The 23685-nt window shown below is 46.1% G+C and overlaps 1 protein-coding gene across 2 annotated transcripts in view; it reads left to right on the top strand.

Annotated features, from left to right (window-relative positions):
- DSCAM (DS cell adhesion molecule) overlaps positions 1-23685 on the top strand; it is a gene marked incomplete at its 3' end in the record, with an annotated part of 667277 nt that overhangs the window by 443179 nt on the left and 200413 nt on the right. For both annotated transcript variants that reach the window (XM_081302466.1, XM_081302465.1), the window contains exon 11: positions 13208-13381. In XM_081302466.1, coding sequence (XP_081158592.1) covers positions 13208-13381 — 174 coding nt within the window. The remainder of the gene's footprint in view (positions 1-13207; positions 13382-23685) is intronic.

Below are 23685 nucleotides of genomic sequence, written 5' to 3'. Positions count from 1 at the left end.
CTGGCCCTCTATTGGTCACAGAGGACCCCCCGGCCCACTATTGGTCACAGAGGACCCCTGGCCCACTATTGGTCACAGATGTCTTTGTCAGTGTATGCAGTTACAGGTAACAGTGGGTTCGTTCTGACGCAATCCCATGTGCATGGGATGAAATTTGCTCCATAGCAGGGCCCAGAGCTCCCCCTTCCTCTCCCTCCTCCCTCTCTCCCCTCCTGTGCTCTGCTGACCTTCCTTCTCTTTATTTATTGTTTTTCCAATTGGTGATTATATATGTGAACGTGGGACTGACTCTCTCTGACAGGTTCACGTAGCTTCATTTGTAATTCATTCTGCAGTTCCTGCCTCTTCCCTCCCTGTCCTCTCCAGCCCCTTCCTGAACTCCACTGACCCCCTCAATCCTCATGGGATTCCCCTCCCCCTTTTTCCTTATCCTGGCCTCGCTTCCTCACAGGAGAGGAAAGCACTGGACCCTTGACTCTCTGAGTCTGGCTTATTTCACTTACTGCGATGTTCCCCAGGTCGTCCATCTACCAGGAAATGCAGTGATCCCATTCTCCTTTACACAGAGTAAAGCTCCACAGCGAGCACACGCCACACTTTCTTTATCCACTCACATGTGGACAGGCCCTGGGCTGGCTCCGTGTCTTGGCTCCTGTGGACTGTGCTCTCTGGGGGAGGCTGGTGGCCCACACTGTACATATGGGGACAGAGCCACCTGACTTCCCTTAGAAGCACTTGGCTATTCTGCTGGGGTGCACCCGAGAGTGAACCCCTGCCTCTGGGACAGTCACGGTCTATACCTAGGTGTTGTTTTCTGTGGTCAATTTCCCCAGAGATGTGCTGGGCCTGTTCCTAGGTACATTCAAATGTCTTTTATTTTCAAAGATATTTTGTGACATTTTCCTGTAATATGTGTCCTCTTCCAAGCTTCCCCTTTCTTCATCAGGGTCTGCCATTACTGTGTCAAAGGCTCGTCACTTGTTGACTACAGCTGCCATTTTTCTCTCCTTTTAAACTCATTTACTCTCATTTTAATTTGTTTACTATCTTCCAACTTCTACTCTCTGTGTCTTTTTCCTCAGCAAAACCTCTCCTCCTCTGTGCTCCTTTCAATTCACCCTTCATGGAATTATTTTATCTTTCCCCTTCTCTCTCCAGTTCTGCCAGCTCACAATTCGCTCTTGAGCTGTGTGGCTTTAGAGTCAAGTGACCATTCACAGTTTCTTCTCAATCGTGGCAATATTTTCCTGGTGAGATTCCTTGCTACTTTTCAGTTTCTTTCTTCCATTTCTTTATACGGTCTCTGCTAGATCTGGCATCCTCTTGAATACTTACATGTGAAGAAGACACTGGAAGAGAGTGTCTTGTGCAAATACTGGATGGCCCAACCCTACGCTCTGATTCCCAAACTCCCACCAGGAGGTGTTCCACCTGTGCTGCTGTCTACACCTGGGTCTGGTCCAGAGGTGTGACTCTGCCTGTCTCCCACGTGTGCCTCTGCTCAGCACACCTGCCAGGTTGCCCATCGCACGACCTTATTGGGATGTTGGCTACTTCCTAAATTCACAGAAAGTTGAGTTTCCAGTTTTTAGCCTCCTTTCTTCCACTTGCTTTCCTAAGAAGAGAAGAAATGCTGGCTTATGCCTCCATCTTCAAATCCCCCATCCTGGATTCAATGTAAAGCCTTATTAAATTCATATTCTATTTTAGAAAAGGTAGTGAGGTAGAGAAAGAGCAGAAACCATCAGTCAAGAAAATGGACTGAGCGTTCAAACCCCAGCCAAAGAACTGTCTGGCTCTGTCACTGCCTGTAAATGACCTTATCTGTAGGAACCCTAACTTCATTGTATGTGAAACAGAATAAGCAGATCAACTGAATGAGAAGATTTATATAATTCATAGGAAGCACTTATTATGGGGTCTGGCAGATAGCAATTAGTCAATAAATGTCATGTTATCATTATCATCATTATTGCCATTATTATAACTTCCGTGGTTAGCCAGTTGTCCCCAAACCATTTATTGAAGAGCCCACCCTTTCCCACTGACTTGACAGGCTTTAAAGTCCATGGCAGTGTGTGTGACTGGGGACCTAATTTTTGGTGCTCCCTGTTGGGCTGACCTGTGTCTTCAGGCTCCAGAACCATATCTACTTTAGGGATTGGGGGGGGCTCTTTTTAAAATATATTGATTCGTCTGAACACACTGTAGTCGTTATTTTTCTTTTTCAAAACTATCTTAGCTTTCTCATATGCATTTTGTTCACTTGTTTCTTCCAGATGGATAATTTTATCAAGGAGAATTTTATCGAGTTTTCAGTTAGTCTGGAAAACACAGAGCGCTGTAAATCGAGAGGCTGATTGGAGAACAGTGACATGGTTAGAATACTGAGACTTTCCACCAACACCTTGGGTGGTCTCTCCATTTATACAAATCCTTCCCCACAATGTTCATAAATAATTTTATTGTTTTTTCTCCGTGGTTCTCAGTAGTAGATATGGGTGATCTCCTGCCTACAGTTTTCTTGGATCCTGTTGTTGTTTTTTGTTTGTTTGTTTGTTTGTTTTTGTGGGGGAAGGTTTTGTACCAGGGCCACGACCTCCATGATATCCATGTCTCTCTTCTCTTAACGAGGGACAGGTGGTCCTTAATCTGGGGAGTTCCTGTCCCCTCCACTGTCTAGCACACAGAGGGCTCCAGCTGGGGTGCTGCCCTCTTCTTCCTGCCTGTTTCTCTCTAGAAAGGCTTCTTCCCTGCCCCTTCCTCATGTCCCTCCTGTCCCCAGCTATAACATAGTCACTCAAAGTCCTGGTCTCCCAGCTCCATTTCTCCCTGGAGGCTCCGGAGCATCTGTCTTCTGCTCCGGTGCAGAAGCAGTTTTGCCTTTGCCCTGTCATCTCCTGCTGTGCCAGACGAGTGGTTGGAGGTTGTCGTTTCTGCATGCCCATGTGTGGTCACCAGAGGCCTGACTGTCCCTTACCACTGGGGCTGCACTGGCCTCCTCTTCTGCCTCACACCAGCCATTTCAGGAGTCCCCTTTTGGATCGTTGACTCTGACAGGCCAACAGGGGACTGACTGTTTTTTTGAGAAATCCATAGACACGAAACCAGATGCTCACAAGAGTTACCCAGATACTTCCACGCAGGGTGCTCATTCCACACTGGAAACAAATGCTGGGCACGGCACACCTGGTCAGAAGGCTCGGGTGGCCTGCTCTGGGGCCTCCTCCTCCTTCAGAGTCTTGCTTCAGAGTCCCTCACCTTGATCACACCCACCCTGCTCTCCCAGGGCCAAAGTGACATCCCCGGGTTCCTCCATTGTCCCTAGTGCTTATGTCTCGGAATAATACCATGAGGAGGACATGGGCAGCCCAAGCCCAAGTTCCTTGAGCAGGCTAACTCCAGGACACGCTTTCAGCCAACACCAATGTCAGGTCTTTGGTGAGAAGACTGAGGCCACATCCTCCTTGACACTCGAGACAGGTCACCCTGCAGAGAACTTATCTCCATTCAAACAATCAATCTGGAAAGGGGCAAATGATGAAGTGAGACAAAGAAGACAAGCTGCAGGGACTCCTCTTGGTCCCAGTGCAAAGCCAGGGAAGCATCACATAATTGAGGTGCCTCTCCTGCCTCCAGTGTCACAGGTCACATCAGCAAGCACTGAATCACGATCTGTTCACTCTTCAATTTTCCAATAACTAAGCCAAGGGTGAATGTTCCATCTTACTGATAAAAAGCAATCCTTGCATACTGGATACAGAATTATAATCATGAAGTCAGCCTGCCAGAGGACTGCGCTGCCAAGTCACACCAAGTCCTCTTCATCCCATAGGTGTCTTTGACATCGAAATGAAGGAATTAAGGGAAGATAGCCAAAGTGCACAGTGAACATGATTATATGTCGACTTATAGAGGAGGTCGCCTAGAGGCTACCTCAGCAGGTGCTGTTTTATCCAGAAGGGATTTAACATAAGAATTTGAGGGATACAAAATTCTTGGAAAGATGGAACAAGCAAACCTGCCCTACAGGTCCTTGAGGAGTGTGGGAACCAGGAGACACTCCTCCCATCAGTGGTGACAGTGCCCTGTGTTGCTGGCGCAGTAGTTTGTAGACGCCCTTCCTCAGGAGGCTGGTGCTGATGTCCAGGGTCTGCCTGTGCGTCCGTGGGCCGTCTCTGAAGGAGAACTTCTCCTTCCAGGCTGATTTTGAGCACTTCTTGCTGGTGAAATATAAACCAGAGTCTGGTGACAGAAGAGCTGGGAATTGTAGTTTTCAGACTTCCCTGTAATTTAGAGAGAGTTTAGAGGGAAAGGGAACGTGGAGTGTCAAAAGACAGCATCTAACACAGGAGACAAAATATCACAGCACCCATCGCACAGTGGTGGAACCTTCATTTTTGGGGATTGGGGACAGCTCTCCCAGCGTGGGCTGGTGGGATGTGTCCCTGTCCATTTCTGGGCTTTTCTCTTTAACAGATGTTCAGAACTCCTCCGCATGCCGTCCCCAGGTAAGGAATTGTCCATCTTCAGCTGCTGACTTTTAGCAGGTGCAGCTGTGGTTGTGTCTAGGCCTGTTCTCTTCCCGTCTCCACCTCTGTCTTTGCTCCTACTCATTCCCAGCAACCCGGCCCTCTCAGAGAGGAAAACCCTTCCCTTGCAGAAGAAAACCAAGCTCCTTCCTCAGGAAAGCACCATTCTTTCCCGAGGGACAAAGGGATGGTGACTGAGTCTTTGGCGAGAAGAGAGAATAGCTTTCTTACCACTTGGGTGCAACCCAGGAAGCATGCAGAGAACCCCTCCAACTAGCTGTTCTGCTCTGGATCAATCTTATTCCACCAGGCTTACCTGCCAACTTCTGGACCTCACAGATTCCTGTCCATACACTCTTTCTTCCCTTGATGTAAATACTAATCTTTCATTTTGTGTAAATGCATTATTTTCGTTTCGTATGTGATTTAATTAAAGGAGGCAGAGAGAACTAGCCAGTTGCCCAAAGAGGCAGCTGGGGTGCAGAGGGCAAGAGGACTCAGCTCTTTGACTCTTAGCCAAGTGCTCTCTCTACAGATCAGTGAACACTTAAAAGTAGGTTCACTGGGACACTCAGCTAAATGCTGTCCCCACGTCCTCAGCCCCTGGGAGCACAGTTAGGCATATCTTTTCAGCAGATAAGAAAGGTCACCCAGCATTGTCACACCCAGCCATCTAGCATGTGCATCTCATAATGCTGGAACATTTTATTTCCATGTAATGGAGCTTTGAAATTGTCACCACTTAACACCAGCTAGCCACAGAAAATTGACAGCTTTTTAATTAATGGCTGCTGCTTGCTGTGTTCCATCTTCTGGCTGATTACCCAAAGTGCTTACCTCGTGCTAAGAAGATTACAGGATTTGCATATTGTACGCACTGTGTTAAATTTTACTCTTTAAAATGATGAATCTAAAGTAGATGACCGATAATTATATCAAACCATGGCCACGTCCACTGCCTTAGCACATGGGATGACTCCTGGGATAGTGTGTCCACTAGGGTACTGTTTACTGTGATTGGGCCTGCAGATGCTGTCACCCTTCCACTTAGGCTCATTTTTCTGTTTAAAGAAAGATTTAATGTTTTTCAAACACTTAAACTTCATTTCTCTCTTCATTAGCTTCTTTTAACAATGAACAGGCTTATCTCAGTCCAGAGGGGAATTAATGGATCATCCCTGTCCACTATTTAATTGAAAGAGCTTAGCAAAGTAGTTAAATTTCATGATTCCCTTCTTTAATGTAAGTGCTTCAACTAATAAAAGTATTTTTAAGGTGAAAATTCTTTAAGGAAAGGAAAAAATATGTAGTGTTGATCTGGACAATCCTCTAATATTCTCAAATTCTACAAGTATTACATTAGATTTTGAGAATTTTCTAAACATAGCTTACATAATTTTTAAAGCCCATCGTTTTTTATTTGAGATTTCCTGATTTTTAGTCTGATGGAGGTATTTTTTTAAATTCTCCATTCAGCCAAGTTTTCAGGTTTTTCCCCTTAGACTAGAAGTAGCCCCCCAATTTGCAGTCATCGTGGAGAAAGACGATAGTAGTTTTAATAGATTTTCAAAATGTGGACATGAATAAAAACAATGGATTTTTTCCTTGATTTGAAGGTGAAATCCTTTATCCTTACATTAAAGAACTCATTATCCAAAGAAGTAATCTTAGAATACATAAAACCAAGTCCTTTAATATGAGATCTACTTTTACAGGAGAAAGAAGAGTCAATCACATCCATGGACAAAATCATAGTTGACAATATTCAGCATCAAATTCTGATTAAAATAACAATAATCAAAAAATGTAAAATGAGAATATAAGGATATCTTCTTAAAATCCCAAAGGGCTTCGAAACATGAAGAAGAAAACAAAAAGCCCAGCAGAAAAATGAGCAAGGATATGAAGGATCCGTTCACCAAAGAACGAGTAAAAATGGGCAGTAAATTTTTGGAAAGATGTTAAAAATTATATATAAGAAAAAATAAACAAAAAACACTCTGAAACATTTAAATTAGTATAATAAGACACGTTATATGGAAGATTAAAAGGATTAATAGTGTACATTTGTGAGGAGTCAGTTAACTCCTGCTAACAAACACTGTTGAAGATAAAACTAGTACATTCTTTACTAAGCAATTTGACAAGACCTGTCAGCCTTGACTCTTAATTTCACTCTAAAGGCAAGTCCTAGAGATGGCCCAACAGTGTGCCTTCCCCACCATTGTGAACTAGTGAATGAAGAGGTGGGACATGGTCCTTAAGGTAGAGTCAAATAATCATAAAGTGATAAAAAATTGAAAGCAGCATTAAAACAGCAACAATAAGCAATATCATGTGCTTACGATGTGCCATACCCTGGTTCAATGACATCTGTGCTTACAATACCCAACGAAGGGAGCACTATAATTATCTCCATTTTATAGGTAAGGAACTGGGAGGCTCCCTACCTAATTTCTCACAGTGTGTTGGTGATCTGTTGCTGTGTAACAAATCACTCCAAAATTTTATGGCTTAAAATAATGCACACTTCTCATCTCCCCTTTTCTGTTTGCCCGGAACACTGGTGGCTGAGCGAAGTTCTCTGCTTAGGTTCTCTCCCAACACAGTTTATTTCTGTGTGGTGTGGGCACGGGATGCAACTCCTCAGGGTATGTCCTGGGCAGGGTCTTCTTCCAAGCTCCTCGTGTGATTGTTGCATGGTCAGTTTCTTGCAGACTATGGTAGGAGGCTGCCTTCAGTCCCCTCCCCTGGGAGCCTCTGTGTGGGAGAAGGAAGCTCAAATGCAGCTGCCATTCCTTAGAGAGAGGAAAGGAGGGGAGTAGAGAGAGATAGAAGAAATAGAGAGCCTGTCCAGTATTTGCCACAGTGTGGGCACTCAGTATGAACAATAACTTCCACTTGTGTAAACTGAGGATACTCTTTCTATGTGCTTAGAAATATTAGGAAGGCTGTAATCCCTCCAGATAGTGAGGTTGGAATCTTGGGAGAAGAAGGGCATTTACATCCTTCTATTCTTCAAATTTTTTTTAAAGAGAGAGAGAGAGAGAGAGAGAGAGAGAGAGAGAGAGAGAGAGAGAGAATCTTTTTAATATTTATTTTTTAGTTTTCGGCAAACACAACATCTTCGTTTTTGTATGTGGTGCTGAAGATCGAATCTGGGCCGCACGTATGCCAGGCGAGTGCGCTACCTCTTGAGCCATGTCCCCAGCCCTCAAATTTTTTAAAAAGAAAATTCAGAGAATTCTCATGTTTAACACTCCAGAAAGCAAACTAGTAGACAGCTTTCATTAGCAAATTTTATTAATTATGTTTCAAAATCAATCACTCAGTTAGTTATGTGATAATTCAGCACCATGCATTTAAAATTATTTGTGAACTTTCACATGACTGAAGTTTTAAATTACCTATGTTACACATGTTTCTAGGATAATTTTGTATTGTATACATTTTGGTAATTTCTCTGCTTCTGAAGAGTGAAAAGATTTAGGAATAAGAATGATTTTAATCATTTAGTGTTACATTATAAAATGTTTAATAACTGATACTGAGAAAAGGAGCATACTGAAGTCATAATAAAATATTATTATATTTTAAAATAGAAATCAATTATATTTTTGTATACTAGCACTAGGTACACAGATACCAAAATTAAAAACATGAAGCCATTTATAATCAGTCAAAAAATTAAATAATAATGAGTAAATCTAACAGATATGTACAGAAATTGTATGCTAAAACTATACAATGCTAATGTAAGAACTCAAAGTAATGTAAATAAATGGAGACACATACCATGTTCACGGATTGGAAGACTCAACATAGTAAAGATGTCAGTTCTTCCCAAATTGATAATAGAGATTTAACACAATCCCTCTCAAAATCCCAGCAATATTATTGTTTTCAAAACTCATTCATACCTTGTTTTGAATAAGATGAATTTTAAGAATTTGTTTATGTAGACCATTTTATAATATTTTATACCATAGATATATAATGAAGAGCTCTTCCAAGTAAGCACTGCTAGCATATGCTCTTCCTTCCAATTTTGCAGTTATCACACATTTGAATTCCTCTGCATGCCTTCAAACCCAGGAATAGCCAGTGAGCAACCAGTATCCAAGTCCTGCCCACAACCTGTTTTTATAAATATTTTTTTGGAACATAGTCATGCAGTTAACTTATTGTTTTTCACAGCTGCCTTCATGCTTTGGTGGCAGAGATGGTTTTAAAAGAGACTGTATGGCCTGCTAAACTTACAATGTTTAATATCTGGGCCTTTATAGAAGAAGGTTGTCAACACCAGTCTGAAATTATTGGTTATTTCTATCCATGAACTACATAGAACTTATATACTTTATAAAGTTTACTTAACATTTTAATTATTTTCAAGAACTTATCATTTTAGTGGACCAGTATAGAAACTATTTTATTAAATTCATCCTAATTATTTCATGTTTTGATGCAAATGTGTTGTCTTCTTTTAAGTTTCAGTTGCTTGTTCCTAACATATATAGATAAAATTGACTTGGGCTCTGTGTACAGGTGTTGTATTCCATGCCTTTACGAACTTGCTGTATCGTTTTAGTGACATTTTTCATATTGTTATCAGTGAAGTGGTTTCTTCTTTTCCAATCTGTGTTCATTTCATTCCATTTTTCTTTTTTCTTGTTCTTGCTATAGTCTTCAGAACAGTGTTAAATAAAACACTGGTATATTACATCCTGGTTTCTTTCATGACCTTTGGTGATAATTTAATCTTTCACGATTAGGTTTGAGATTATTTGTAAAGTTTTGATCATGATTTTTGTTCTATTCCTATTTTTCTGTCAGATTTTTTTCGTGAGTGGATATTGAATTCCACGAACTGTTTTGTTGTTTTCTTTCTCTTTTTTGTCCTCAATGAAGTGATAATATGGTGTTTGGGTTTTGGTCTACTGACTAATTTTTTAACTTAAACCGACCTTGTATCCATGTTGTTCATTTTTATTTGTTGGTGAACCTTGCTTGGTTTACTTAAGGGTCTTCCTATTTATTTTTGTCATGACTGTTGGTCTGTTGTTCTCTTTTTCTTTAAGATCTTTGGTTTTGGTATCAGTGTGATGCTGACCTCATAGAAACAGTTGCAAACTTTCCTTCCTATAATGGTATGGGTCAATGAGTATTATTTCTTCTTTAAATATGGGTAATATGTTAGTGAGCTTCCTGTCACTGTGACAAAATGCCTGAGATAAATCAACTGGCAGGAGGAAAGCTTTGGTTTGGCTCATGGTTTCAGAGGTTTCATCCAAGATCACTTGCCTCTGTTTTCTCTGGGCTTGTGAGTCAGAGCATGGCTGGGAGGGCATGGGGGAGCAGAGCTGCCCCCCTCATGACAGCCGGGAAGTTGAGAGAGGAAGGAGAGTGGAGATGAGACAAATGTGCACTTCAAAGCCTCCTTCCTCTAAGGTTCCCACTACTCCCAACAGCCCACCAGCCCGGAGCCAGGTCTCCATGACATGGGCCTTTGGGAGACATCGCAGACCCAGGTTACTATAGAGCCCTCCAGTGAAACCATCCGAGCTTCGATGCTCTTTGTAAAATGTTTTAAACTACAAATTCCATTTACCTAGTAGACAGGGTTATCTGTAGGATAATTAGGATTATCTAGTTTTTGAGTGATCTTTGAGATAGTTTTTTTAAAGAAATTTACCTATTTAAGTTGTCAAATGTATTGATACCAAATTATTCTTTATATTTTCCTATTATCCTTTTAATGCAAGTAGAAACTGCAATAACAACCTCTTTTATTTCAGTTGCTTGTAGTTGCTTTTTTCTTCACAAATTCAGGTAGAAGTTTATGTATAATATTGTCCTTTCCATAGAACCATTTTGGGGCTGTACTGGATTTCTCCTACTGTTCTTTGTCTCGTTGACTTTGCAGTGTCTTGTTGGGTTGTGTTTGCTCCTCATGCAGTGCCTTCTGGCTCTATCTGACATTTGTCCTCTTCTAGCATTTATCATTGCAAACTCCCATGAAAGTGTTGCTTTAAGCCACATTCCACACATTTTGATATGCTGTGTTTTGGGTTTTTATTTTTACTCAACTCAAAATATTTTTCACATATCTATAGTGATGTCTTCTTTGACTTGTAAATTATTGATAAGTGTGTTGATTAATTTTCAAACAGTCAAAGCTCTCCTAGGTATATTTCTGCTATTGATCTCAGTTTTAATTTTGCTGTAGAAGTCAAACATTCTTTGCATTGTTTTCATTGGATAGCATTTATTTAAATATGAGTTATAACTCACAGTATCATTTCTCCTGTTGACTCTCTAAGGCTGTCCAGGCTACGGTAACAGGTTACCCTAGACCTAAGCAACAAACTAGTCTCATGTTCTAGAGGCCGAGAGCCTGAGGTCAGGTCACCAGCTGGTGGGATTTGGGAGGGGGCCCTCTTACTGTGTCCTCACATGGTAGAAAGGGTCAAGAGAGCTCTCCATCTCGACATATGGTCCAGGGCACACAGACCTGCTCGCTTGTGGTCATTGTTCTGTGACCACTTGAAACAGTACACACTCTACTGTTGTTGGATGTAGAATTCCACAAATGCCTAGTAAGTCAAATTGACTGATGGTGGTGACCAAGTCCTGGGTATTTCCCATGTTATTTCTTCTGTTCTTTCTACTTTGAGACTGCAATTACTCATTGTTAGACTATCCACAATGTTCTATGCTGTATTTTCCACTCTCTGCTCCTTTTAGAGACAGGGTCTCGCTGAGTTGCTTAGAGCTGAGTTGCTGAGGCTGGCTTTGAACTTGAGATCCTCCTGCTTCAGCCTCCTGAGCCACTGGGATGACAGGTGTGCACTACCACACCAGACCACTTTGGATATTTCTGTTGACCCAATTCTTTCCTCTGCGGTGCCCAGTCTGCTGATAAGCTTCTTTAATAAAATCTTCATATCTAATACTGCCTGTGTTGTTTCCATTATTTGTCACCTTTATATACTTTTAACATGTCATCTGAAGCCCTCCATCTATTCCTGCACATCAATCATAGTTATCGCAAAGTTTCTTTCCAATACGTCTAGCTTCCCCTGGTTGGGATCTGTTGGCTGCTGGTATCCTGGTCCTTTCCTCTTGCATTGTTTGTGCGTGTCTCATAATTCTCCGTTGGACTCTGGCACTGCCCATGAAAAGAGGAGGAAAGCCAGAGGAGCGTGTTGGCTGTTTCACTGACCGATACACGTGGGGCTTCTTCCTTCCACCAAGTCCCAAATGTGAACTAGTTTTTGTAGCTCACCTCTGTTTCCTGGGCTTGGTCTCTTTGCAGCAGGGTTTACCTACCTGCCTGTGGCTTGGGCTCCCAGATTCACTCAAAGAAAAGTGTGGCTTTGTAGATGACCAGTCCCTTTCACTGCTGGAATAGGAGTGGCTCTCTCTTCTACCTTCCCACATCCTCAGCAGAGGGGAACCCCTCCTTTGTTTTAACTCAAGTGGTCGATGTCCTCTCTTGGACAGAGCCCCTGCTACAGAGAGCATGTGTATTGTTCTTTTTCCCTGTGTAAGATCCTCTTAGGTGGAGTGGTAATGTCCTCTGTCTGCTGAGGCTCAGGCCCAGGTGAGGGTCTGAATTGGAAGCAGGAAGAGCAGACACAGTCAGGACCCCAGCGTGCAGCTGTCAGCTGGCCTGGAGGTAGGAGGAAGGGTCTCGACCTCCCCAGTATTCTCAGGCTCGAAGCTAGACATTTCCACATTTGGAGTCCTGCCCAGAGACCTTGCAGGGCACAGGGCCGGGGGCTAGCAGCTCCTCCCCAGAACACAGCCCAGATCCACACTCTGTGCTTCCTCCAGGATGATGAAGTTCATCCTCTGCCCAGGGTCCCCAGCCTGCCAGGTCACAGAGGACAGGACCTCAGGGGAGGCTTGCAGGGCCTGGATCACGTTCCCACCCAGCCCCCTAGGAGAGGGCAGGCAGAGCAGTGGTTAAGCCAAACCACTGGGACTCCTGGGCCTAACCCTCTTTTATGATTTCCAAATATTTTTCAGTAGTTTCCTGTGGCTCTGTCCTGTGAGCCACCTCACACCTGTGGTCACAGCGTCCCCCACCTAGGCTGCTCCCTGCCTGCAGGTAGTCACCCTGAGGGCAGTGGGCGTGGGCCTAGCTGTTCAAATGACATCAAGTGATATCAGCCATGCACTGCGCTGCTCCACTAGAACATCACCACACCGGGAAGAGAAATCTGCGGTGCCGTGTCTCTTTGTAGCCTCAGATGTGTGCAGCGAGCAAGGGACTCCAGTGCCGTGTCCCCAGACAGTCCCTTGTTTACATTTGCATTAAGTCCTTAGGAGCAGAAGGAGTCTAAGTAGCACCAGGAGAGACGTCTACTTCCATGCTGGCTCTGCTGCAATTTCTTTGAATAATTTATCAGCTACTTAACACTCAAATTTGGCTTTTCATGTCAAAAGCACCTTTAAGCTCTCTTACTCTTTTACCTCAGACTTTGAACTACTCATTTTAAATAAACGTGCTTCTCTCTGAACAAGAGTTTCCATGTTGGAAGGAAGACAGGAGAGCTGGGTGTGTCCCACAACTGTCCACGTCAGCTGGAGGTGGCCTGGGTGGCTTCTGCTCACTGTGTCCCACAGTTCCTCTCGTGTGCATCACAACCCTTCTTTCCTGTTCTCTCCAGGTGCTGGGGTTCCCCAGTTCCAGCCCATCGCCCTGAACGGCCGAATCCAGGTGCTCAGCAACGGGTCGCTGTTAATCAAGCACGTGGTGGAGGAAGACAGCGGCTACTACCTCTGCAAGGTCAGCAACGATGTGGGCGCGGACGTCAGCAAGTCCATGTACCTCACGGTCAAAAGTAAGAAGAAGAATGCTTCCTTTTACCTACATAGGTCTTGGGGGCTTAGCTTTTCCACTGTAACCATGTGCACCTGTTTAAAACAAAACAAATGCATCCTGTAGGATCATCGTCGTGGGTGGTGGGGGTGGTTGACACAATTGAGGAGGATGGAGGACAAAGGTGATTGTCAACAGTGCACCTGGCTAGTCCCTCCTTCTAGGGTGGGCCGGGAACACTTCTTTCCCTCCTGTTCCCGTGCCCCTGGTGTGGGCTCTGGGCAGCCTAGCAGATGAGTAGGCCTCTGGGCAGCACCCGAATCTCTACCCTGTTACTTTCCCATGGCGAAGGCCAGGCACGCTGTCACCCATGTTCTTCTCTCGTGCGTTTAACTCTGCAATCTGGCCAGTCCATAGACTTCCTTCTAAAGATGATTATGATAAAATCGAACTTGAATCCTCAAACCAAACCAGGGAACTACAGAAGGACAGGAACGTGTCTCCTGGGCTGGGCTCTGTGCTGCTGGCCATCATGTAGGAAAGGGCTCCAGGGGTCAGTGTTTTCCCCACTCTGGTAACTGAACCCCAGAGAAAGGATATAAAGGAGCCGACATTTCCTGAGTCCTGCTTGCTAACAAATGGTTAGGCGTCTGTTTACGGGGAGTGGCTGTGTCCATTTGTAATTTTCTATTGAATTAACTGTGGTTTTTTTATGACCATAAGGCTTTGCTCGGGCTTACTCTGTTGAAAACTTTTTAAATTCAGCTTTGATGGTCTGCAGTGATCCTTTCCATACCATTTATTAGGGCGTTGGGTTCTTTAAATGGATTTTTGTGATGTGTGAATGAATAAAATTTAGAAGTCTAGTTAGCTACACAGAATGGTATTCATCCTAATTCATTAGGAACTTATTTTAGGCTATTATTTCCAACAGAATAATGAAAATATCAAACTATTTGCTAAACTTACATACTGGGAAACAGATTATTGTTCTGAAAAACAGTTGTTTTAAAATATGTTTTGCACATATCCAATGCATAATTTTTGTCATCTCAATTCTATGCTTTGGAGGAACTAATTAGCAAGAATCTGAAGACAGATTGCACTATCATTTAAATCTAAAGCTGACAAGGTCATTTTTAAAAATTATAACCTGTTGGGCCGTGAACTGAGGACTGGTGCTGGCCAATATCGATCCTTCTCCCTTGTGAAACGGTATGTCCAGTGCTTTTAATATATTTCACATCCGTAAAGCACCTGTCAGTTCCACAGACACATTTCTAGGACCTAACATGCACAAGGCCCCGTGAGGGATATGAATTCAGTCCACCGTGGGTCTGACCCCCTTGAAGGAAAGCATCAAGCTTCCGAGGGGAGGTGACGGGGAAGGGCACCGCGAGTGGCAGCAGCACAGGTCCATGATGGAGTGCAGCGCACCCAGTGCACAGCCAGCCTGCGACCCACCTGCTGTGGGATCAGTGTCTGGGGTGGAGATCCCGACCCCAGAGGGAGCCTTGGGAGCTCGGAGGGCAGACGGGGTGGAAGTGTGGAAGGGACCTCAGAGATCCTCCAGCCACCGTGGAAGTGGGCACCTTGGGCAGGGGACTCCTGGAACCTGGAAGAAATCCCTTCTCAGCACCCCGCCCCGGGGGCGCCCTGGCCTCAGGCTTCCAGTCTCCAGAACCCTGGGGTGTACGTGGCTGCTATGGGTACCTCACCCAGGTGACGGTGCTTTGTCATATCAACCGGAGCTAGGAGATGCTATGGAGTGGACACCTGTGTCACCTGAGTGGTCCTGGAGGGTAGGGATGTCAAGAGGTGAGCATTGAGGCTGGTCAGAGCACACCAGGAAGGGAACGAGGAGAGTGGATACAGACATTGGCAGGTCCACAGCAGGAGGGAATGCCACTCGGGCACCATGTGGTATGTGGAGATGACAAGGGACCTTTCAGGGGACACACCGCAAAAAGAAGTTGGTCTTGGAGTCCGCCAAAGAGGGAGTCAGTTGTGCCAGGTCTCAGTCGGCACAGCCACTTCATCAACGCTGTGGGCTTCATGCCTCTGGCATCTTTAACTCTGTGAAATAATATTCAAATTCTGAAAGTAAAATGTCACTTAAGAAAGAGATATGGAAGCATGAAGAAAAATACAGACAGCAAGTGAATCTATTATCCCAGTAGTGACATTTAAAAAAAAGGAAGCCAAGAAACTTGGGAGGAGCCTGTTGTTTTGGGTGTGTGTGAGCAGGGTGCTAGGTGTGTAAGAGCAGCTGCACTTCGGTTGTGCACGGGGTTGGGGGGAAGCAGGCGTGGGCTGGGGGCCTGGTCTGACTTGGGTGGCCTGTCCTGGCCAATGTAGTGCCCGCCGGCTCCTCAGCAGTCAGACGCTCCCTCCGTGTGAGGATGACAGGGTCACACCATCACCTCCTGATGGGTGCCAACCTGGCTTCCTTCCCACACCAGGGCTCGTCATGCTTGCTTTTGTGTCTGTGGGAATAGAGAGGGGTATGTGAGAATGAGACATGGCACGACACAGCTGGCCTCTTGTGCACCTGACTGGGAGTGTCAAGAAGACAAGGAGATGTGATCTCCCTGTCCTTTGTTTTAATCTATTCATATGGTCCTGACCATCACAGGTGCCCACACTCATGGGCGTGTAGGCATTTACTCGCACACCCATGTGCGTGGTGCAGAACAACCCTCAAGGTGAGTGCCAGACCTACCTGATCAAAGGCAGCAGGACAGAAGGGCAGCAAAGCCCGGCCCCACCCCTGCCAAGCATGGGAAAGACTCTCACTAAAAAGGGGCAAACACCCTCCCCTTTTCTCAAACCACTGGCTACAGTCATTTATGAACTAAAGAATTTCCCAATATTGCCAATATTTATGACATAACAATCGTAGCAGGTCTGCTTTGAGGTGGCCATTCTACAATTTTGTTAACCTTAAAATGCCAGAAGCTACCAAGACCTCTGTTGGAGAAATCAAGAGTCACATACTTCAGTTTCCATGTGCAGGGAGTGCATCCCAGACTTGGGGAGGAGGAGCTGGGGGTGAGGTGGCCTCCTCTGACCCACTGTAGGCAGGCTCTCCATTGCACCCGAGGCCTGGGATCTCCTCCAGGTCCCACGGTATCTGAGTGATGTGTCTGGACAAATCACTTTTTCTCTCTTCACCAATCATGCCCCCTCAGAGGGGCATGGACATGGGTTCGTGCGTGTGACATGCGTGGAGAGGTGTGAGGCACTTTGTGTGCACCCCAGTGGCAGTGTTGGCTGGAGAGAGAGAGAATGCAGCCTGAGGTTCTGAAAATAGGAGCGTGGGAGAGAGAGAAAGCCCACAATGCCCCGTAGCATTCCATGAATGTCAAATACAGCACATGATGTTTTACAATGTCACAAGGGTGTTCTGTCATATATGTGTTATGTGTTTAATGTGTTTTATGACATGTTATGGATCATATAAATGTAATTTGCTACATTATAACATAATGTTTTATAGCATTATAAATATGTTACATAAACATGTCACCTATATAATGTTTTATAATGTTATAAAATAATATAATCACTAGCTGGAGAGAGAACATACCATGCTTTTCTGGAAACTGGAGCATTCCAGAAAACCATTCTGGAAAAGAAGATTCAAAGCCTTACAGTAGAGAGGAGGAGGAAGCCACGGGCCCTCTGGGATCCAGGGGAGGTATGGCATCTTCCCTGTGACTCTGGCCCTGAAGTCACATCTGGAATGGAGCCTCCACAAATTCTGAGGGCCAGTGTGGTTTTCCACCCCTGGTTGTTGAAGAGTAATTGAAGTGTCTGGGGACTTCCCAGTGGAAAAAGAAACATTGACTAGAAGGAGGTTGCACTGCTCTAAATAGCACCCCACGTGCTCTCCCCTGTCTATATGCAGCCTTAAGAAGCACTGCAGGTATTTCTCAATTCAGCATGGAGAATGCACCACCAGCTAGGGCCACATCAGGAAGCCCAGGCAGTTGCTCAGGGGTCACTCTGGGTCTCAGAATGGCTGGTACAGGGCTGTAAGCACATTTTCAAGACCCAAGCTGCTGTCAGGGGCTCTCCCTGGGCCACTGGGAATCAGGGACGGGTCTCCTTCCTGTACAGGAAGTTTTCTTCCTACTTTTGAAAGTATCTCTCCAAAGCCAAAGCACTTTAACAATGAGCATCCGCCACGCAGGCCTTTTGTTTGGTCCCGGACATGAGGTGGTGGGCGGAGAAGAGAGCAGGTGAACCCAGGGTGGTCTTGGAAAGCCTGGGTAGGAGGGAGATGCATCCCTGCAGACCTTCCAGCTGGGCCAGTGCTCCTGCTTCCACTCGGCTTCCTCAATTCTGGTTCATCGAGTAGCCAGATGCACCGAGGACGAAGATCAAATGTTAGAGAATGCTCAGGAGCTTCACAGCCAAGGCAGAGCCTGCGCTCTCCGCTTTCAGACTTGCCTCTCCCGTCGACCCCACCCCTGATGGGTGGAGGTCTGCAGAATTCAAGCTGTGCACGTAAATCAGGCCTTTTCCTCTATACCAGGGCCCACTTACAATCTGGGAAATGAGATTTTTTTTTGAGTGAAGAAAACAGTTCCCTGTATATGCAGAAAAATGAGATATGATAACCCATCTGATTCAAATGTATGATATGCCAAGGTCATTATACTGTCATGTGTAACTAATTTAAAAAAATTTAAAAAATAAATATCTGATAAAATTTTAAAAAAGAAAACAGTTCCCCAATCTACCAGATCTCTCAAATGGATGAGCCGCCCCTGATGTTTCTCTCAGGTGCCCAAAATCCCCCTGGCCCTCCAGCCCTCCCCGCCGGCGGACTGGCACGTGTGTTTGGAGGAGCACTGATTTCAGTGTGAGTCTGCAGCCCATGAGCAACGGGCAGCTTTGCCTTTGTCAGCAGCTCTGCTTCAATCCTTTCTGATCCCCGCATGCAGCATGAAAGAGCATCGCTTATCAAACAGGGGCAGGGCTTCCCTGGAGACTCGGTTACTTGGGGAATCTATGAAGCTGCTGGCCCTGGAGCAGCCCGCAGGCTCTCGCCCAGCCTGGCTGGCCACCGCCCCTCCCCACCATACTTGCCCAGCCAGGTCCATGGGCCCCGGAGCCTGTGAGGACTCTGGATGAGCTCACACCAGCCCACTCCGCTTCCACCATACAGGCCTCAGCATGGCTGTGTCAAGATGGACCTCGGTGGTGTCCTCTGAAGTCCTGCCATTGCCAGTGAGGGCCTGTTAGGCTTGAACACAGTGATCAGTTGCCCTTCCCTCCTCGAGAATCCAGGTCTGGGCTCGGACGTTCCGTGGACTCTCTTACTTCATCTGCTCTGAGCCTGGTTGTCGCAATTGGAATCTTCCTGGCCCTTGCTCTGTGGTGCTACTGGGGGCGCAGCAGCCCAGCCCTCTGCACCCCCATGGGGAAGCTGTGCACCTTGAATCAACTGCACTCAGGGCTTGCAGGCTCCATGGTCACTCTGCAGGTCACCTCTAAGGACAAGAGGTGCCAGCTTATCTTACCCTTGTTTTTTCTCTAGTGGTGGATAAGAAATCAAATCTGAATTATAATGTCAGGATGGATATGTAATTATAATATGCAGGATGGATATGTAACAAAGTTCCACCATTATGCGTAATTATGGTGCACCAATAAAAAATTGGAAAAAATGAATAAAAAATAAAAATACATTAAAAAAAGAAAAGAAAATGACATCCTTACATATTTTTGCTGTTGCTCCTTAAACCATCAGGGCCACTAGGTCGAGGCGTCCAGACCTTGGCTCTGAGCCCCAGGTTTCTAGGATGTCCCATGAGGAGCTTTGGACACCGTATGTAAAAGGTGTGTGCTATTCTGGGAAGACATTGGAGCCTGTGTGACGTCCTCATGAGGATTTCTGACACAAAGATTGGCACCCGCAACTCTAGAACATTGCTGGGTAGCTCTGCAGTGCTTCTCAGAGCTGCCTGCGGAAAGCACAGGCACAGCGAGGGACATGTGGGGCGGAGGAGGTGTGAGCACCATCAATCAGGAGAAAGACCAGGCTTTGCTGAGAGCTGGGCTTTGCTTTGTGGCCACGTCCTACTGCAGCCTCGGGGCACGTGTGATGTGAAAGGATCATGCAGCGCTGTGGTCAGCATGCTCCCAGCCTGCACCGCCGGGGCCCAGCCACGCTGCTCACCACCTCCGCAGCTTCTCTCCTGGTGGGGGCACCATCACAATAATCACTTAGCAAAAATGCCGACATGCAGGAGACGAATACAGTCAGCGGCTGTGGATGAAGGTGCTCAGTGCCGTCGCGTGGCCATCGTCCATCATTCCTGAATTATAGCCTCAGGCCTCCTGAACCAGATGGAACAGCCTGTCACATATGTGAGGTGCCCACAGTTTGTGCATTTTCATGAACTCAGAGGACACCTGCCCACCCCAGTTAATCCTGCACCCACATTCACATTCCCAGCCCTCACTGAAGACCCTCTTAGTTCAAATACATCTGCAGATTTCATGGGAACGCCTGGGTGCCCAAGTACAGGACCAGAAACAGTGGACACATACACAGCACAGGGGTGGCTCCCAACTGGTGGAAGCCCCTCAATGAAGGCCCAGCTAGGGTGGCCCTGCTGGGTGGAGCACCCTGTGCTCCACCTGAACCTCCGCATCTCACACCTGAGCCCCCTGGAAGTGGACCTGCTCAAGGCTCCTTGGTGGTAAGGACCTTGTCCACATGGAGGACAGTAACACAGAGAGGCCTTTTGCTGCCTGCTTAGATTCCAGACTCCCTCCTCCTCCTCCAATGTTAGGGGTTGAATTTTGCACCCCCTCATTAACATGCCAAAGCCCTCACCCCACCCCACCTCAGAATATGACCACATTAGGAAACGGGTGATGAGGAAAAACGGGGTTTGGCTGGAGTGGGCTGGGCCTGATCCACCAGGACTGGTATCCTGATCATCTGAGGATTTGGACACAGAGACAGAGGTTGGAGTTACGCTGCCACAAACCAAGGGAACGTGGGTGAGGCCAGGAAGGAGTCTCCCTTGGAAGGTTTGGAGGGAGCGCGGGCCTCCAACTCCCTGATGTGGGACTTCCAGCCTCCAGGACCACAAGAAGGCATCCTGCTGCTTCAGGCCCCGGTGTGCTGTACTCTGCCGAGGCGGTGGGCGCACACACAGACCCAGTGACAGCAGAACTCCGCAGTCTTCTGTCGGAGGGAAGCTCACCGTAACCAGATCACCTGCTCCGGCAGGCAAACCTTAATCTGTCTAAACCAGTCATCCGTGCCGCTCCATGTTGTGTCTGCTGCAATGCCTGTGGTCCCTCTGGCCCTGGCCACGGGGCACTGCCTTGCTAATTCTGGCTGCCCCATCAGTTCTGTCCAGTCATGCAGGAAGCTGCATTCATTGAGCGACCCCTAGTGTCAGGGAATGTTCCAGAACCCACATCCTCTGAACAAGACAGGACTCCTGTGCCTGTATGAAGGACTCGCCATGGGTGTGCACGGCAGAGAGCAGAGCAGAGAGCTACACGGGGTGTTATGGTATTGGAGAGGGCACAGCCAGCAAATGAACAGCAGCTCAGAGGTCCGAGTACCAGGTGGCTGCTTGGGAGGCAGCAGGATGTCACTGTCTTGGTGTGCATGTTCCTAGATGGACCTGTGTGTGTATGTGTGCATGTGTGTGTGTCTGTTCATGCACACGCAGTCAGGGAAGGGTGGTCTGTTCAGCTCTCTCTGCCTTTACTATAAATGTGAAATAATCCTATCTCATAGTGTTCTGAAATCCAGGTTTAAAAATGTGTGTAGCTTTATCTGACAGCTTTCCTTCAAGGTTTTCCCTCCTGCTTCTGTGCCATTCTAGTACTTATTCTCTGTCCCACTATTTCCAATATTATTATTCTACACTTGTCATTTAACTCTTTAATGTTTAAGGAATTAATTGTGATGGAAATTGTAAGAGCTAAATATATTTTCCACATATGGTCAGTCAGTCAGTTGTTGTAACATCATTTGTGACTAGCCTAGTCCATTCTTACCTTGTTTAAATGTCAATTTCATTCTAGGTTAAGATATTTTTAAAAATGGGCTCTTGAAACTTCTTGGTTAGGTTTGCCAATTGCTAGCTGCATAGATCAGGTAAGTCACACAACCTCTCTGTACCTTAGTTATGTAGTTTTCAGCTTATCTCAGAGTTCTCTTACAGGGCTTAAAAGAATTCATGTAAAAACATTAATCTCCCAGAACCAAGGAATGATGTGGGGTCTTGCCTCACACCATATACAAACATTAACTGAAGACCCAACGTTGGCCTAAATGTGAGAGCTAAAGCTGTAAAGCTCTCGGAGGAAAAGACTGAGTGAATCTTTGTGTCCATGATTGAGGCGATGATTTCTTAGTAGTAACACCAAAGCACAAGTGACAAAAGGAGAAGCAAGACTTGAACTTTATAAGTATTAAAACATTTATACATCGAATAAATCTGGAAAACGCGAGAAAGTATTTGTGAATCATATATCTAACAGGGGACTTAGATCCAGAACATCTACAACTCTAAAACAGAAACACAAATAACCCGATTTATAAATGGAAAGGAGACTTGAAAAGACACTTCCTAGAGAAGACACCCAGTGCCCAGCAAGCATGTGGGAAGATGCTCGTCACTAATCACCAGGGAAGTGAGAGCCAAGAACACAATCATCCCATGTCACACTCACCAGGAGGGCAAAGTAAAAAGACAGACATGAGCATAGGAGAGGATGTGGGGATTGGGGACCTCATCCAGTGCTGGTGAGAATATAACATGGCGTCGCAGTCTGGCAGAGTCTCAGGAAATTAAACAGATTTACATGAGACACAGCAATCATGTTCCTCGGTGCTTACCCAGGAAAAACACACCCATGCAGAAACTTGTAGTGAATGTTCATAGCAGTTCCATTTTTTCAGAAGAGATAGATATATATCTATCTGGATCATGGGCTTTAGAGCACTGCATTTTCTACTCTGGGGACGTCATGGTGAGGGAAGCCAGGCCTCCCCCTTGTCACCTTCCCCCTTCCTGTTACTTGAAACTGACACCCAGAAATATGACACTTCCCTTCTTTCCCTGTATCCCTGTGTGTCCCTTAAAGAAGAGGTGCAGTTCCCTGCCAGGACTCAGACCTGTTTTGTTAGGTTTTCTCACAGTATCTGAATTCTGTAGGCCTTTCCCTCCGACCTGTGCAGCCTGAGCTCAGGTTCTGAGGATTTTATACAGTTGGACTCCTGGCCGCGGTGAGAAGGCCAACAGGAGAGGCTCCCAGGGGCTGGCAGATCACTTTCAGCGTAGCCACCAGGTTGACATCTTCATCCAACAAGCCCCTGCTGAGTGCCAGCCATGAGCCAGGTGCAGTGCGAGGCACATCCAAACATCCAAGCCGGGGTTCCCAAACTGTGGTCCCCCTCCCTCTCCACACACTGCCTCCCTCTGCACTCATGCAGGGAAGCAAGTCAGGTTCATTGTTGTCCTAAGGGAGAGCACACCTGGGGGGGGCACACCTGGGGGGGTACACCTGGGGGGAACGCACCTGGGGGAGCACACACCTGGGGGGCACACCTGGGGGGAGTGAACCTGGGGGGGTGCACCTGGGGGGGGCGCACCTGGGGGAAGCAGTGGCCCGCCTGCATGTGGGGTGTCAGAGTGTGTATCCTACACCTGAGCTCCTGGTGGGCAATGTGGGGGAAGGTTCGATGAAGTACTGCTTAGCTGAGGATGGGGTGCCATGGGGAACTGGGGCATTCTGCATATTTTAAGAGTTCCTGTCCCTAAAGAAGGAGGGACAAAGCCAGGCTACAGCTGTGGTGGGTAGAGAAGCAGGGGTCACTCATGACAGCCAGGACGGCAGGTGTTTGGTCACATGTGTGATTCATTTGGACCATGTTCATGCTGTTGTCTGTGTTCAGACATCACAGAGGGGTCTTGCTTTCTTCTGGTCTAGAGGAGTTTTATCCAGTGTTTGTTATTTTGTGACACTCTTCGTAGAGAACACAAAGCCCAGCTCGGGGTTTTCTCTCGGTTTCTTCTCTCTCTCGTTTCTTTTAGTCATTGTTATCATGTCACTTATTTTAACATAGTGCTTCTTGAAGACAATGCAGAGGTGATGCACGGTTTTGTGCAACAGATTCACTACATTCAAATGTCATCCTGAAGGGCCACCAGACCAGGTTATTGCAAGCTCAGCTAAAACAAGCCCCAGGGTCGCCCTACTGTGGCTATTATGAACAGGTGCATGGAATAAGCTTCCAGAAAGGTGAACTTAGAGAGTTCCCTCTGATGATTTATTCTG

The sequence above is a fragment of the Spermophilus citellus genome (assembly GCF_964194105.1).
Source record: "Spermophilus citellus genome assembly, chromosome: 7".
NCBI lineage: Eukaryota > Metazoa > Chordata > Mammalia > Rodentia > Sciuridae > Spermophilus > Spermophilus citellus.
This window is presented reverse-complemented; position numbering and strand designations above follow the sequence as displayed.